Source organism: Vidua chalybeata, chromosome 3, assembly GCF_026979565.1.
Source record: "Vidua chalybeata isolate OUT-0048 chromosome 3, bVidCha1 merged haplotype, whole genome shotgun sequence".
Classification (NCBI taxonomy): domain Eukaryota; kingdom Metazoa; phylum Chordata; class Aves; order Passeriformes; family Viduidae; genus Vidua; species Vidua chalybeata.
Genome location: NC_071532.1, coordinates 77,629,482 through 77,647,459, shown reverse-complemented (window position 1 = coordinate 77,647,459; position 17,978 = coordinate 77,629,482). Strand labels below are relative to the sequence as shown.

General features: G+C 37.9%; 1 protein-coding gene across 2 annotated transcripts in view; it reads right to left on the bottom strand.

Moving 5' to 3' along the window:
• Positions 1-17,978, bottom strand: part of RNGTT (RNA guanylyltransferase and 5'-phosphatase) — a 170,390-nt gene that overhangs the window by 23,311 nt on the left and 129,101 nt on the right. For both annotated transcript variants that reach the window (XM_053938712.1, XM_053938713.1), the window contains exon 14: positions 10,487-10,553. In XM_053938712.1, the coding sequence (XP_053794687.1) occupies positions 10,487-10,553 (67 nt within the window). The remainder of the gene's footprint in view (positions 1-10,486; positions 10,554-17,978) is intronic.

The following is a 17,978-nucleotide window of genomic DNA, read 5'->3' as shown; positions in this document are numbered from 1 at the left end:
GGAACAGGGGCCACAGACAAGTCTGTAGGGGAAGGGAAGGTATGAATGTTAGGTTGAATGTTAGATAGCATGACTGCGACCTCCCAGCACATATGCAAGTGCTGTTTCCTCAGGTATCCTGTATTGTATCGCTCTTACACACCCTCTTCCCTTAATAATGCACAACAGTTACAAACCATTTGACACATTTACAGTCTCTTGGCTCATTTACATCCAACAGCTACTCACGGGCAGCTCTTCTTCCAGCCCCTTACTCCTGAACTTTGCTACGCTGCCACTTCCAATTTCTTTTCTTCTTTGCTATATTTCTTTTTAAATTAGTTATATGGCTCTGAACAATCTATAAACCTCTTGAGTTTTAGACACATTCCTGAGAACACCAGCTTCTCTCAGCTCCAGTTAGACTCACAAATTTTTAGATTAAGACAGAGATGCTTTATTTTCAACATATACCGCATACTCCATTAAAAAAATCCATACTGTGTCATTACGGGAAAACAGCTGCAGAATGACTTCAAAGTAAAACACCCATCTTTCTTCTTCTAAATAAACATTTTAGTGAAGAAAACACAGCATGTTATTTGAAAGAGGACCATAGGATCTCTGGAATATAATGAAATTCTACCTCTTAATGAAAAAAAAGGGTGCGTCTTTTTGTATTTTTTGTATTATGAGAAAAACAGACACTTTCAAGGTAAACATATAACAAGAAAGATCCCAAGATACTAAGAATGGAAGTATTGAAAGCCTTGTATAATGCAAGTTGTGGTCACAGCCATCGGAAAAGATAAGAAGAAGAACTGACAGGAATACTGTATGCTGAAATTAATTAATGTATGCTATTCAATCAGTAACAGCAGAGGCTCAGAAACATCCAACTCTAACATTTCTCAATCATATATCCTTATGAACTAGTTAAGTTTCACAGCAGTGACTGCTTACACTCCAAAAAGTCACAGAACCTGAAAAATTCAGGTCAGAAGGGACACCCAGCCAACACTCAATCCAGCCTCCTGCTCTAGGCTGGTTAACCTCAAAGATGAGTCAGGTTGCTCAGAGTGTCTTCCAGTTAAACTTTGGAAATCTCCACAGACAGAGCTTTTACAGTGTCTTCAGGAAGCCTGCTGCTGTGCCCCATCAACTTCCATGCAAATTTTTTTCTTACATCCAACTTTCCAATTGGATTACTTCCATCCATTTTTCCTGCTTGTCCTTCCCCAGGCACCTCTGAGAAGTGTCTGACTTGACTTTGTTCTGCAATCTCACTTCAGATGATGGAGGATTGCAAGGGATTAATTTCATTTATTTTGCAATGGATTGCCCCCTTTACCCATCTCTTCTAAACAAAGCCTACTCCTTTAACCTCTCCACACAGGCCATGTGCTCTTCCCTTCAGCATGAGCCCCACAGAGGGATGGCTTCTCATGCCCTGGGAGCCCAGAGCTGTGCACAGCTACCCCAGATGTCTCTCAGAAACGCTTGAGCAGAGAGCAGAGACCTTCCTCAACCTGCTGGCAACGCCCTGGCTAAGACAACCCAAGGAGTGGTTGGCTTTTCCCAGGCTCAGCTCAGCTTGTGGCCACTGGGACCTTCAGGTGCTGCCCTGCAGAGCTGCCACTCAAAGGCTCCGCTCTGCCCCTGGTGCACAACTCAAAGGTGCTGCTCCTGAACGTGCCAAGGTTCCTTTGTCAGCACTTGTTTTACTAAGCTTTTTGAGAAATGAGGTATGATCATACTGATTTTGTATCGCTAAGATGCATTTGTAAGCCCAGGGAATGGAAGGCTTGAAAAAACTGCGATCTGTTCATTTTTACAATAGTCATGAAAAGCATTTGAAGGCTTTTTTTTCTCTACACAGTTAACATAGAGGTAAATAGAAAACAACAAAAAAAGCCCAATAAATTAAGATCTACAATCAATTAACTATTATTTTAACCTTTCCAGAAAGCTTAATTCACCCTATGCTTGCCAAGAACAAACTTGGATTTATTTTCAAAATTAAAAAAAAAAAAAAAACCACAACACAACCAACCTACTAGGAGCTGAAATAACAAAACCTGCCCCCTGACCCCCAAAAAACCAAAAAACTCAACCAAAAAAACCAATTAAAACCATATTTCAAAACAAAAAATACATTTATTCTATCTTTTTGGCAGCAACAAGAGAAAAATGCAGAGGTAATATTCCTAATTCTGTGGACTTCTATGGAACACTGCATGCTTTACAGAGAACCATTTTTAAAACTGAATTCATAGCTATAATCATGACAAAAAGCAAAATGGGGCCTGATCCATCAGAAGAGAGTGAATCTACAAATTATAGCTCATTAACATTTTGTTCTTAGGGGCAGCAATTGTGACAGCACACAGAATCACTGCTTCAGTTTTTGCAGTGCCAATGCAGATTTCATAGTTATTCTCTTTCTGTTTACATCAGCAGTTCTAAGGCTGGATTTTTTTAAAAGTATTTTATTTTTGCTCCTTTACATGTCTACAGAGAATAAATATGTCCACTGTATGCTGGCTTTTACTGTAATATAAATGCAAATATATATTAATATTTATTTCTATTATTGGTGTCTAACATTCCCAGGCAGGACTGAGAGCTCTAATATTCCAGGATCTATAGAAACACACAGGCAGTCAGGACCTCTTGCCCTTAAGAGAAGAAAATATAATCGAGAAAAGCTGCAACAAACAATGTCAAGATGTAGAGAAAGGTAAGGAGGAAATCAAGGGAAAAATAATTAAGCAATATGCTTTTTTTCTTTCCTAATTAATTCTCAAAGTAGTGGTTCAAAAGTGTCTTTTTTTCAAAATGAGCTAAATTCACTACCTTTAACAAACATATAACTTAGGAATGAGCAGTTGGTGATTTTTTTGCCAGCACCTTACATTTTCTAACTTGCAGTTTGTTCAGCAAATTCTCCCTAGCACCTCCCCTACCTTCTTTACAAGATATCAACTGTGTGGGTAGGGCAGAACCTCCCATGGATTCTGTAACTGCTCTCATGAATTCAGAATTTCGTTATTGAATATGTTCAGATTATTGTTTAGGACACAAAGAAAGGCATCTTGAGCTTGGGCCAGAAGATTCCAAGATGTCTAAGTACTCTAGGTTCCACCAAGTTCACTCCAAGTCCTACAGTGTCCTCCTGAAAACCATCTTGCTGCTGAGAATTATTAACTTTATCTTCAATGTAAAACCTTTTGTAATTCCTGCCAAAGGCAAACACAGTCCACAACTCTATGCCAGGTAACTTTTCATGTATCTCAGAGAACCTGACAACAAAAAAAAAAAGATGCTGAATTTGACTCAGTACTGTGGAATGATGTGGACACAGTGCAGAAAAAAAGGAAGGAGTGGAAAAGGACAGGTTCAGACTCCAAAAGGCAGCACTGTATGACTTCCCTTGACTGGGAAGTACACTGACCCATACAGACTTCCCATGAGAAGACTGTGCATTGTCATTGTACCAATGAACATTAGGGCAAAATCCTAAATTCTCACTATATTGAGAAATTTATTTTGAAATATTATCTATCAGCCCAATTTTTAAAAGTTTTGATGCTAAAGCTGTTTCCATGTGTTGACTTCTGCATGACACACAAGTATAGGTGATTACCACGAAAGACAGAATAATAAAAACAAAGAGAAGGATTTCTTTACACAGTTCCAACAGCCTAATACCAGCAATTCCAATGATGCTCAGTACAGCTTCTCTGAGTAGCAAGAGGATATAAAAGTCCTGCTGTAACATCCCACAAAACTCTATAAAATGTAAGAGCCACCCATCAGTTCTCTTGGAAGACTGTTAACAGTAATAAGTATATATAATTAATGTTGATTACTTTGTCCTAAAGATGCAGTTTGAACTTCAGTAGAGGCAGATTATACAGCTTTATCCTCATCTGGTGTGTTTTAATTTAGAGTGACTGTGTTCAATGAAATGTAGAGACTCAGATTACCTGGATTTATCTTCTTTCACAATCACCAAATCACGTAATTATCACATTCCTTCTCAACACTGTCAAGGTATTTTTTCCTAGTGGAGGTTGGATCCAGATCTCTAGCTCTGAAAGCATTCTTCAGCTTTCAGAACAAAATTATTTCTGTCCAGGATAACCCATTTGCTGTTCCATCATTACTTTCCTAGCTAAAAATAATCTTCTCCTGTTTTTATTCCCCTCACTGTCCACGTTAACTCTGGTAATAAGAAGATGAAACAATCCTTCTCTGACACTATCTTGCTAAACTAACAAAGGTTACAGCTATTTTTCTTTAATTTGACAGGCCCCTGTTCAACCCAGTGATGTCTCTTTCAGTTTGAAATTACTTGCCTTCAATGTGAACAACCAGAACCAAACACTTAGAGATAAATATGGCCTTCTGTTTTCTCAGGAACAACTCACTTCAGAGATTCTAGGGCTGTACCATCTTCAAGCTGAGGACATGATTTCCCTAGGTCATATTCTATGGTATTTCACATCATATAAAACACAGTAACAGCACAGTAAGAAGGGGAGACAGGCTACAAAAGCAAAATTCAGGTTATGACTTGACCATGATAAAATGAGTTCTTTTTGCTCTACTATTTGCTCTGGTAGTGAACACAAAAATCTCTGTGATTATGTATTCAAGTCCAGTAAGCAAAGCATCAAATAATTAAGACACCAACATACTGTTAGTGGCTGTCAACAGGCTCAAAGGGAAAACTTTTAAACATTTTTTGCTAAAAAACTTTGCAGACCACACTGCTACTGTGGAGCTCTGTCTGGACAGCAACTGATTGCATGGTGAAAGTTGGATGAATTCTCTCTCTAAATTTGGAGTGGTCTGAACACTTGTACCCTAAACAAGGGCATCCCAAGCTTTGGGATCACTCATTATCACTCAGGGAAGAAAAACACGCCAGCTTCAGTTGAGAAATCAGCAGCTTATCCTACCTTAAAACATCACCTCTTAAGAGCAGCAAGACCATAAATTCATTCCTGTTCCCTCTTCTTCAGGAAAGGATTGTTTGGTAAATTGTGGCCAATCATTTCAGTAATCAGCTACAGAGGTTTGACATTGCTGAAGGAGTCATGCATTATGTCTGACCTGGTTCTCAGACACCAGTTCAGCCTGGGTGTTTGGACAAAGGTAAAGCAGCTACGTTCATGAAATTTCAGCTCACGAGGTTTCAGCTCTTGGGAACATTACAGTAAATTATCTGAGGTGCTGAGCCATTGCCTGCAGATCTTAAAGTAAAGCTGGATGGATTTGTATCGGGAAAGTCTACAGGTTCTGATTTGATATGATCAAAGAAATTATTTTGGGGTGATTACCTGCTGCAAGATCTCTCTTTGGCAGAACTTTACTATCCTTTATCATGTTTTAAGTTAGAAGTGTATTTGTCGAGGGGAAGTGAGACAGTTGGACAAATAATAGTTTAGAATCAAACTACATTCCTGGAGTGTAGGTGGTAAGCTTAGCTGTCTCAGCAATCAGCAACACTGTTCTCAAGTTTAATAAAATCACCGATTAGAGCTATTGATGTGCAGGTCAGAGCAGAGATCTTGATTCCTTGCTAGTCCTTGACAGCAAAACAGCTGTAACTACAGCAGCAAATTCCCCAGAAGCAAACTTAAAACAGAATCTTTCCACTGGGATCCTATCATAAAAACCAAAATACTAACAACACATTATTATTTTCAAAATATTCCTTTCAATGTAACTGTCCTCATATTCTATCAAATCAAACAATTCTATTTTGAACAAAGTAGTAGTTACTATGAAACTTTTAATAACTACTCTTAATACTAAAATTAAAACAGTAGTAATTAATCTTTATTTAAATGGTAATTTAATGTGCTAAGAAAGCCAAAAAATGAAACTAGTCATTAGTTCATAGTAAAGACTGCCAGAAGCTTCATTACTTATTAATAATCGAGAACACAGTGTACTGAACCATTTCCCCTAACCCCAGAAGCTACTAGGAACTGAACTGCAAAAACTGACAATCCTAATAAATTGGTTAAGCAGTATGATTTTCTTTATAGATATAATTACTTCATATAGTGTACCTAAGTTTTCATTGTAATCTACATTGATCGAATCTCAAGTTTAAAAACAAAATGTCATAAAACCCCAGTAACACACCCTTCCATTGAGCAATTATTATGTATACTGGGACAATGGATTTAGTTACTTCTAATAAACAAAATTTCTATGATAAAGCTTTTGCTTTAATAGTATCCTTGTTAGCAAAAAAAAAATACTAACAATATTTAGGAAAAAATATAAAAGAAAGCTTGTCAGTTAATTCCAACTAATGACAACACTTTATCTTCTTGATCAAGATTACCACTTACAGAAACCTTTTTCATTTCACCAAATTTCCAAGAGGTGTTTAATAAATAAGAAAACCACTGGTCCTAAACCTTTTAAGATCCAAAGAAAGCTGCAAATCATTGCATTGCTCTACAGGTCTTTGAAGGAAAGCAGAAGTGACAGTAACCACTACTATTGCTACTACTAACATAGCTTAAATGGGAAAAGATACTGAAAGCAAACATCCATGGTGTGAAACTGTTCTACAATACCATTGAATGGACATTAGAATTAAACAGTAATTTAGAATAAATTTATTTAGAAACAAAATTCAATTTTTAAAAATAACTAGCCTCTATTAAATTGATCCCTTCAATATAACCTTAGAGAACAATCCCCTGAAAAAAAAAAAGGAGAAACCATTACCATAGCAGAATTTTGAAATAATTAACTGTCTCATAAGCTAACTGAAACAGCCATCATTTATATAAGTCACTGAACTTACAGAAACTCACTAAATATTGCACTAGAACAAGAGCAATCACAAACACTGTGCAAAAATTTAAATATTCTATCATAAACCCCGTTCAAAAAAGCTACACAAAAAATCTTGCAATACCTATGAACTAGCAGATTATTAGCAGAGTTAAGTTCCAGGCAGATGCCTCTAGCCAGGAAAACTCTTTTTTCCCATTTCTTCTCTCCATCTGCTACCAGATGCAAGATTCAAAAGCTTCAGGAGTGAATGATTCACATTTCTCTTGCATAATGAAGTAGAGATATCCAACAGCTATCAAGCACAACCAGTGATACCACTGAAAGCAAGCTGAGCAGGAAGACCAGGTAATTTCAGTTAACCTTATCAGTTCAGCTATGTCTCAGAAACATCATCAAAATTAATATATATTAATGAATTATTGATATAAGAAAGAAAGACATAGAAAAATCACCCTAGAGGAGATATTACTATTTCAAAGTCTTTTCTCAGAATTGCCATCTACAGTTCTTCATCATCAAAGACATTTTTGTAATTATATCCTGCACAGTTTTGGAAAGCCAAACGTGTTTGCTTTTGGGAAGGGATACTTTGATAAGGAGTTTTTTTTTTTTGCAGTTTTGTAAATGCATATAAACTGAAACACGAATATATGAGTACTATATATGAGTTTATACATAATTATGAATATTTCAAAGGCCTGGTAACATTTCTACTTGTCCAACTGAAAGTGCACTAAAATGAGCTGGATGTACTGCTGTCTAATAATGGTCCACTTTGAGTAATAAATTACACTGGCAGAGGACTGTAGTGGTTTGGGGCATTCCTTAATGCATACATTTGGCAAAAAATGCTGTATCTTAATAAAATACGTAATACTTGAGATGTTTGCAAATGAACACGGGTGGGTAATTTATATAACAAGAGGGACCAATCTATCACACAGTGTGTAAAAGCATATTTGAACTAAAAGGTTATAAAGACTGCCTTATATATATTCAAGGACCATATGTAGGTCCCTGGTCTTTTACCTGATGGGATCATTAGTAAAAGCATATTAAACACCTGAAGAAGTGCTGGGGGAAGAATGAAAGAAACCTGTGTCAACAGTTATGAAAGACCACTGTACATCTCCAGAATACATAAACTTCTTTTTGCACCACCAGCTCTCACTGTGAATTATTATTCCTTTTTTCTTTTTCTGGTGTTGAAGATCTCTATAAAGTTTCCATACCAGTTCCTCCTGCTGCCATGCAGCAAAAATCAATCTAGAATCTCAAGCAATCAGAGAGGAGCTTCAATTTCAAAAGCTTTTTGTCTTTGTGAACTACATGCTATTTCCCAGTTGAAGGTAATAATAATCCACACCAATCAGCTCACCAGTGCAGCATTGCTTTTAGCACCAGAAGCAAAGCAAAGCAAAGCAAAGCAAAGCAAAGCAAAGCAAAGCAACAGTGTGCAAACATACACCCATATATATCCCTATAGCTCCAGAAATCAGTTCTATTTAATAGAGTACATCTTGTGGAATTCACTTATTCAAACTTATCATTGCAATCTCTAGTAATTAAGTGGAAAATAGGCCTTGTTTTTCGAAGGCATCAACTGAAATTTATTTTGATTATCCACTTAACCTATCCTGTGGCAAATGCAACATTCAGGATGATACTAGACCAGTGATATATTACCAGAAAGTCCAGTATTAACTTACTCAAATTAACTGTACATCAGATATTTACCAAGCAAGGTACCATGTATAAAGAACTGCAGACACAACAGAAAACACAATTGTGCCCATATCTTCAACACTATGCCATCCCCTACTCTAAAAAAAGCAACAACAGAAATACAGAAGGGTAGGTAAAACACAAAATTGATCTGACATACAGGTAGGATTTCAGAAGCAATTAAATAGATTAAGTTTCTGTGGTCTGAAGGATGCAAGATGGGGTAATGTCAAGGGGAAGATAAAAATCAGGAATAGAGAATGGCTGCTCATCACTTCTCTTGACATAAGGGCTAGGTTGAGCCAAAAAGATTAATTTTGCAATAAATTTAAAAGATATAAAATAATACCTTAACTCACAATGATAGTATGGCTTTGTATGTTGAAAATATAGTGGAAAAACCTTCAAGCACACTGAGGGAGGGAAGTCCAACTGAGTCTGTTCAGCAACAGGATGGAGATACCACTTCCAGCAAAGACAGTGCATGCAAACTGCAGGAAGCTGTCTGCATGCTTTGTATTTATCCTGTTAGTGCCCTCTTTCCCTAAGCATTTGCAAGTGGCCTGCCTCACAGTCCTGCAGCTGGATCCTGTACAGCATCTCTGCAGCTGTCCTGTGAACAGAAGGGTCTCTCCTTGGCCCAAAGTATTAGGAGGGGTACCACTGATGACTGCAAGCAGCAGAAAACCAGTGGGGTGTTCACCTCTTCTCTCTCACTTCCACCCAGGGGACTTAAACTCTTCCCAGCCATAGGGAAAACCTCCCATTTTGCTACTTAATATTCTTATAAGTGGATGGAGCAGGCAGAAATGGAGTCTCATTTAGAACAGGAGAACAGTTAACTTTTATAAAGTTTTAAAGAAGAACTGGTCTGAAGAGGGATCAACAAAAGTATATAAGGTTATTTTTGAAGAAACCTCTAGCAAGCTGTTTCATGCAAGTAACATTTTAATTGTTTGGTTATTAGCCAAACTGAATAATAAGCATGTAGGAACTGGGGAGATGAGTGAAAGGGAAATAGGAAGATGAAAAGCATGCATTTCTTATTTTAAAATAATTTTAATACGGTACCAAGGTTTAAGTTATAAAACTTATTTGCTAGATACAGTTGGGAATACTGTTTAGTAACATAATTAGGGATGGCAAAGGAACAATCTGAGTTTTAGAAACTTAGTTTCATTTTGATGTAAAATAAAACCAAGGTTTTTAAAATTCTGAAGGACAAGCATATGCACATGATGGAGGGAACAATGCAGCCAAGAGTGCAGAAGATGTAATAATTACAGGTATCATCTAAGACACAGGAACACTTCAGCATTCTAAAACAGATACCACATTTCCACATTGCAGTGTAATGGCTGACATGCTAATGCCTCCCTCTCTTTGTTCTAATGAAAATATCAATGACACTCATCACAATCAGTCCATATATACTTGTAAAACATTTTTGTCTGCAAGTGACATGGCAATAACTAATTAGCAACTGGCAATTAGAAACATGAAGCTATTGTAGTTTCAATGAAGAAAAAGAAACAATAAGTCAGTCATAAAAGACAAATTATTTTCCAGCAATTGTATGAGTCTTTCATAATAAATCTAATAATACTGGGAAAACAATCTGTGCTTTTTACTGCAGTGTCTTCCCTGTCAAGGATCACTTAAAGAACTACAGGGCTTCAAAAGTAGCTTTGCTTTGAAATGCCTTTGACAAGAAAACCTTCTGGTAACTAAACCAGAGTCAAAATTAATCTAAAGATGATTGGAAACACTAAAGTTCTTCGACAAGTTAAGAGCACAGATTAAACCAAAAGTAAACCCAGAATATGGTAAACAACCAAAGCAGCACTATTTCCCATTGTTTTTCCTGGAGCTATATTGATAACTTGAAGTCCTGAAGTTTTCTAAATCATACAGAAGTGAAATAATTGAAATAGCAGCTTATTAATCATACCTTAATTTGTGCAAAAGGTCTGTCAAGGTTTCCAACATAAAGAAGACCAACATTCTGGGTGAGTAGCCTAAAAAATGAAAAGAATCTTTTAAGATATCACTTTACATCCATAAGTTTTTTCTGCATCTGCAGTAATTGTTACCAAACCCTAGCACGGCATCAATCTTCACCACAATAGCAAGAACTACCCTTGCAAATCTGATTACACAATTCTGTGTGAGATACTATAAAAAAGGAAAATGTGCATTAAAGATGGGTGCACACCAGTAGTTTGGGTTCATGTTGCAAGCAGAACATTCAACAAAATCCTTTAATAGGCTTCTTTGTGATGGATGCCACTGAGCAACGTAGAAGAATGGCAGGTATGTGCCTTTTCTATTTATTAGAGACCATTAGAGACAAAGAGACAGCAAGGGAAAAGAATTGAAAACACACACATTCAGAGCAGCAAGCCCAAGAGTTAAAACAGATCAGGGCACATAAAAGTATTCACAACAATACAAAAATGACATCACTATAGGCAGAGAAATACCAGAGAATCTCTGTAATATTGCCTAATGGTTTGCTAAATAAAAAGAGCCCCAGATACAGCTTGTGCTTGCTGTTCTCTTTGAGTCTTAATAAAGTTCTTGCATACACCACCAAGATCCAGAGGGACAGGGGGTAAGTTGTCTCGAATGCCTGTTGATACTTCTGGAAAAGAGTTTGATTTTGGCAGATACTGTGCAAGTCAATGCTATCAGTACATAACCTCCAACTTCCAGAGGAGCATTAGGGCACTGCTGTTACGAACAGGCTGACAAGAACATCACTGGCCAGCAAAAAGGGCAGGAGAGCAGTGTTCTGTTCTGATGGCATAATTACAATGTTCCTCTTGCTAAGCAAAGGCCCAGCAATCATCCCTCCATTTTAGAACCTCATAAGCATTACACTGAAATACAGGGTCTTCATAATAATGAGAACTTTTTTGATTACAAACCTCGGGAAGAGTTTCTGTTTTGACTAAAAGGGACATTGAAAACCCATCATACTCCTCAGCAGCTCCAAGTTTTCATTAAGTGTCTGCTGCTTTATATTTTCTTTCAATTTTACATCCCATTCCCCCTAGCAATAAAGCCTCATATATGAATTAAATTAAATAGCCAGATATAAGTACAAATGTAGGTATCACTCAGCTTAAGCAATGACACTGCGGTGTCTCTTTCTTACATTATTAAGCATACATAAATATATATATATATATACACACACACACTCATAATTCATACTGAGATTTTTTTTATAATAACTAAGCCACCTGTCATTGTCTACTAATTTTTCACCATTGCCAGGCCTATTTTCATAAACAAAAGAAAACAGAAACTTAGATGGCAGTAAATAATTTTGAGCCCACAGAATGTACATACCTTAGTATGATCTTGATTCTTCCCAGTTCTGACAACAATATGATGTATATGACTTTAAACTGGTTCACCAACAGTGGGAATTGGTGGAACTCAGCAAAATTACAAAGTCAAAACATTCACACATATGAAACAGCTAAGTAAGAAAGGGTGTTGAACTATCACTCTTCAAAAACCTTTCCGTAATTAGATATGGTATATAAATATTTCCAGTGCACTGACAGAAATACCCAAAAAAAGCAAAGACCAATAAGGATCAGACCACATCAGCCACAGTATGGACAGGCTAGTGTATTCCTCCCTTTCCCTATCAGTGTGCCAGTCTCCATCAGGAAGACTTGTACTGTTAGGCAATGGTTTAGCAGTGGTATATGGAAGTCAAGATAAGCATACTGAGCACATTTTCAGTCACAGTAAGTCAAATTTATTCAGAACTCAGGTGTCTGGAACTGGAAAATCCAGCATACTGATCCTTCTCCTAGAGCTATAAAGCTAAATCAGAAAATATTTTACCGTTTTCTAAATGGAAAGAAACATATGGGAAGTAATTAGAAAAGAAGGTTGAAAGAGGCTACAAAAAGAATTCAAGGTAGGACATCATATTTCAGAGAGAGGCACCTTAAAGCAACAAAGTATTCTTACATCAAACTGCACATAATTACTATAAGACAGAAAAGAAAAAGTAGTCCACTAGCTGTATTTCTAGTAAGGGGCCTTAAAAAAGAGAAGACATTCAGTGTGATAATTCCCACGTGGTTATTCACATTTTCTTTACCAGATAAAAATGTAGGACTATTAAAAATCGAAGTCTTTACGATTGCTTTAGTTAGAAGTAACAAACATCCAGGGAACCTTAAGACTGGTCTTTCCAGGAGACTGCCCAGTTCTCTACACAGTTTTAAGATGCTATCACTGATATACACTCCAAATGAACTGCAAGGCTTGGCTACCTTAAGAAGACTGATATTGACACAGTACAAGCTGATTACTATTCATTCCTCTTTCACTGCCTCTGCCAAAAAGTAATTTACTTATAACTTTTTATTTGTACACACATGGCACTTCAAAAAGCAATGTTAATGCAATGTTAGGAAAATGTTTAGGGAACAGAGTTACTTGTGTTCTCCCTTCCTTAAATGAGAGTTTGCATTCTATATTTCTCTAGTTTATTTCTCCTATTGAGTTCTGCAGTTCAAAATTATACCACCAGCACGTAGTTCCATGTAAGAACTCAAGAAGGTTAAAATGAGCATTCCAATATGATCATAATTTAATATTCTGAAATATCCGTGGTTTATGCCCCTATATGGTCTGAGCAATTAAAAAATACCCAATCCCATCACTAGTCTAAGTTCTTTTACTCTGGGTTTTTCTTACAAGCATAATCTCTGTATTTCAGAGGCTGAGCTCACACAGAAGAGCTGTGCAGCTGTGACATGAGTCACAACCTGCACAAGCAGGCTGTGACATGAGTCACCACTGAGGCCCTGAATAAGCCAGGCTAGTGCATGAGTGTTACCATCTCCTCAGCAGTCCAAAAAGCCATGTGCCACTGAGGAGAGGGGCAAGAGAGAGGAGTATGTGCCAAACTCCATCTCACCCGGAGAAACTCAGCACAACTGACCTCTAAATGGCACTTAGATGTACCTCCCACCAGTAGAAAGCTCAAACTATGCATAGCTGGTTTTGGAGTTCTTTACCACAATACCAGGGTGTACTTTTAAGTACCTAACATTAATTTTCTATTATAAACATCAATGTGTCTAAATTAATACATATATTCTCTCCTAATACTCTCAGCTAATTACCCTTTGCTTTTATAGGCTTCTCAATGGTAATCAGGGTTGGCATGTAAGCACTTATATGCCAAAGCTGTCTTTTAAATGTCACTCTATTTCTTACTTAGTTTAACAATTGCACAGTTCTGCTCTTAAAACACCATCAGCAGTACTCAACACCAAACCCTGATAAAAGTTGGACATCGCTTGTAATTGGCCAAAATCGATACCAGGCTATGAAACAGTGATGACAATTTCACAGCACAATTATTACTTTTGAATTTCAGTTCAAATAACTACCTTAAAATTATGACAAACAATCATCAGAAATACGAATGCTTACTGGCACTTCAACACATATTCATTTTTATTTAAGAATATGTAGCAATATACAAAGCTGCCTAGCTTACAGACTGTCATATATTTTATTTGTAGTCTCTCCCATTCAATACATTATCCATATAATTCCTTTTTTTTCCTGTCTATTGAAGGAAAGAAACATGACTCCAAGAAACAGTAATTCTTTAAGATGTGCTGTCCATATGTTACATGACACTCCATGCCTTCCTCTCCTATACACCCAAGTGAGCAGACCTCTAGCCCAATATGCCTGTTAGGGCTGCAGAGTTATATTTCAATGCAAACTACATAGAACCCCCAAAAGTGTCAGGACAAACCATTTCAGAGTTTTGACAATATAATACCAAGGTCTTAGAGGCCCTTCCAGTACCAAGAAAATGCTGCTAGATAGTTATCGCTATATTTCCCTAGATTTGGTCTTTTCTGGGACATAAAAGCACACAATGTTTTCAAAATCCAGGGTGCAGGAGCCAGGTACTGCTGTTTGTGGGGAAGTTGACCATAGGAGTAGGCATGGTCAGGCCACGTGTTCCAAAAAGTGTGGTAGCAACAGTGACGTTGGTTAATGCAAATAAACACAGGACAGGCCTAAGAACTTGGCTAAAAAGAGACTTGGAGTAAAGCACTGTGGGGACGGCAGGGGATGTAGAACACAAGGGATGAGAAAGGTATAAAGGAGTGAAAAAGTAGCCCTCTGGGCTGGAAAGTACTGGGGTAGAGCTCTGGGCTGAAGACCAAAGGATTAGAGAATGGGAGCAGCATAAACTGATTTACCACAGGGTTCATCCTCCCTGAGCATAGCTGACCTGCTCTGGGGGCTGGGACATTGCTGGTACCATTGCCTCTTTCCTACTGCCTTTGGCCACGAGAAGCAGAGTGACCCTTGCCTGTGGACTTTATGAGGGCAGCACTTTTCAAAGAAGCCTGATCATTTCCTCTTCTCCACACACAGTCTGTTCCTGCTAACTTACTAATACATGTTAAGATGAAGGTGAATTACCCTTTCAGTACCTAAAGGGGGAGGGCAATAACAGAGCTGGAGAGGAACTTTTTACAAGGGTTTGTCATGATAGGACATGGGGAAATGGCTTTAAACTGAAACAGGTTTAGATTCAGAAGGCAGGCTTAGATTTAGAAGGCAGGTTTAGATTAGGTATTAGGAAGAAGTTCTTTCCTGTGGGGGTGGTGAGACACTGGAACAGGTTGCTCAGAGAAGTAATCCATCCCTGGAAGTGTTCAAGACTAGGGTGGACCTACCTGGTCTAGTGGGTGGTGTCCATACCCATGGCAGGGGGTTAGAACTTGATGATCTTGAATGCTCCTTTCAACCCAAACCATTCTGTGATTTCAAGATAATACTGACAAAAATTCAGGCACTGCTCACCAAGCCACCAATGCTCCATCCATTAAGTAGTATTTTGTGAAGGCAGAAAAGCAGGCGTCAAAGAGTTCCTTCATATCTTTTTGGGAGGTGTACCTTGAGGACACCACTACAGCTTGATCTGTACCCAAATGCCCACCCCTTCAGACTCAAAAGCTGCCTTGAAAATCCACTCAGGTTATCAAACAGGACCACCCAAACTAGAGCTGAACACGTTAATTTCTGAGTGGTTCGTACACAAAGCAGTTGTGAGTTTCCCTCTAGGCTGCGTAGTGCTGCTGTGCAGATTATGGAAGGAGGCTTCCAAAAAGGAGCAGAGCATAAGGAGCATATGCTTCCATAAAGTAGCAGAGAAATAAAGGTGCAGGGAGGAGCCAGGAGCCGCTACCTCTCACAGGAGCAAGTTACTGCAGATGAGCTGAACGCGGTAATTTGCTCCTGTGCGAGGCAGCAGCTCCTGCGCTTGCTCTGGTGGGTGCAAGACTGGTGACACATTGTGCAGGGACACAGACAGACCTGCAGCTCTAGCCAAGAGCACAGGGGTCAGATAAGACTTGGAAAGCAGGGAGTATGGAGTGAAAAACACAGTGTGTGCAGTAGGAGGGCTGAAAAGGGGTAATGGGCACTGGAAAGGTGGAATGCGTAGAAGGAAAATGATGACCAATGAACAAGCATATGGCTTGGGGTGGTTGGCTTCTCAGGAAGAAAGCTGCCCTGCAACAGGCAATGGTGGGCACAGAGCTGCCCACAGCAATGCTTCAGTTACTCACTAGCCCTAGGAAACAGAACATTCAACTTCTTCCTTACATTTCAACAAAAGCGCTCACAAAATCCCACAACTGATGACAAATTACCAAATAATGTCTTGCAGTATTTTATTAGGCAATCCTAAAATTTAACTTGACAAACATTATGCTTGAAGAGTAGTTCATTGCTCCACATAAGTCAAGTAGTTTGATACTTTATTTCTGGCTTATTCTTGATGGTTGCCTGTTTCACCAGCCACTGGAGCACCTGACCCTAGATGAGTTTCATTCTAGATAAGCTTGTGTTTGCTTTTAGGAGCTTGGTCAGTGCTATAGCCTGCCACCAAAGCTTTGTTGGATGTAATAAAACTTCACTGTTGTATTTTATAATCACAAAGGTATTTGAGGGCATGCAAAATTGCAGAAACTTTCAAAACTCATCTTGATACTGTACGTGTCTGTCTCTGCTTGTAATGACAACGTGGATGGAATTGACTCCTTTCTGCAAAGGATAAGAGGCAGCTTCTGCTGTGGTCTGTTCTCTTACCTGAAAGAACTCTCTCCAGATCAGACAGATTTTTTTTCTGGTTTATATGAACAGCAGATTGATACCTGAAACATCCTTGGTGTCTGCCTGGAGGGATCTCGCTCTATCAGAAATGATTAAATAGGAATTTGACTGATGGGATGATGAGATAAAGGGATTAAAATACATAGATTACTTCCACTTCACAGTCAGAAGCAGCAAAAAGCAGCTGCACTGGCACTGGGAACTGATGTAACAACTTCATCCTTCGTATGCTGTGGGCAGATTTGCACTCTTCACAGAGGTTGGTAGTGAAAAGATTTCAATCCTTAGAAGATTTGTGCCAAGACTGAAGCAAAACAGAAAGAAAAAAAATCCTGACACCCACTTGGGTTATTGACCTTTCTGCACGTCTGCATCTTTATTGCTTTACACCTCAGTGTACACATCCATGGTTAAGGCCAAAAATGCAACACATCCTGTTTTGAAGATAAATTGGAGAGTCAGAACAAAATTTTAGGAAAATCTATGTTGCTACACTCACAGTCTAAACTCCCATATTTAAAATAGCTATATAATGGGAATTAATATTAGTTATGAATGTTTTATGTTTAATTTTAAAATGTATCTTTTGTGTGATAAGCATATACAAATACTATACTGATATGCTCTGTATGTGCTTTTAACTGTCTCTGAAAATCACTCTGGATGCATTTGCACATTTTGGGCAGACATGACTGTTAGAAGTCATGAACACAGATGAACAGCAGCCCTGACAACAGAAGTAAGAACTTTGTAAGTTAAGTAACTGTATTTTCAAACACTGCTTGAATGCTCTTCATGGGTAGCTTCGAGGATGAAGGTACCTTTCATACATAATGTTATAAATTTTGTATTGTATTGTACAAAGATATTATTCCACTATGTCATTAATGCACATGATGACCTGAACACAAATACAGCACTGTGACACAGCAGAAAGGACACCATAATTATGTGATGAAGCTGATGGTTTTTACAAATATGATAAATATTCTGCCTTTATCCTGTGTTCATTTAAACTGGGAGGGGAAACTGCACTGTGCTGCAATATCATAACCATAGAAAGAGAAGCAGCTTCCTAAATAGTTTTTTGAAGAATCACTTGAATTCTACTACAGTGACATTCCAAATATATTTTGCTTCTTGCTTATGATAATCATTTCCTATTGGTTTAAAACTCCAATATGTATTTTCTAGGAATATAAAAAAAAGATTAATGTAATTCACTGACTATTGTAAGAGTAACACAGTGAAAA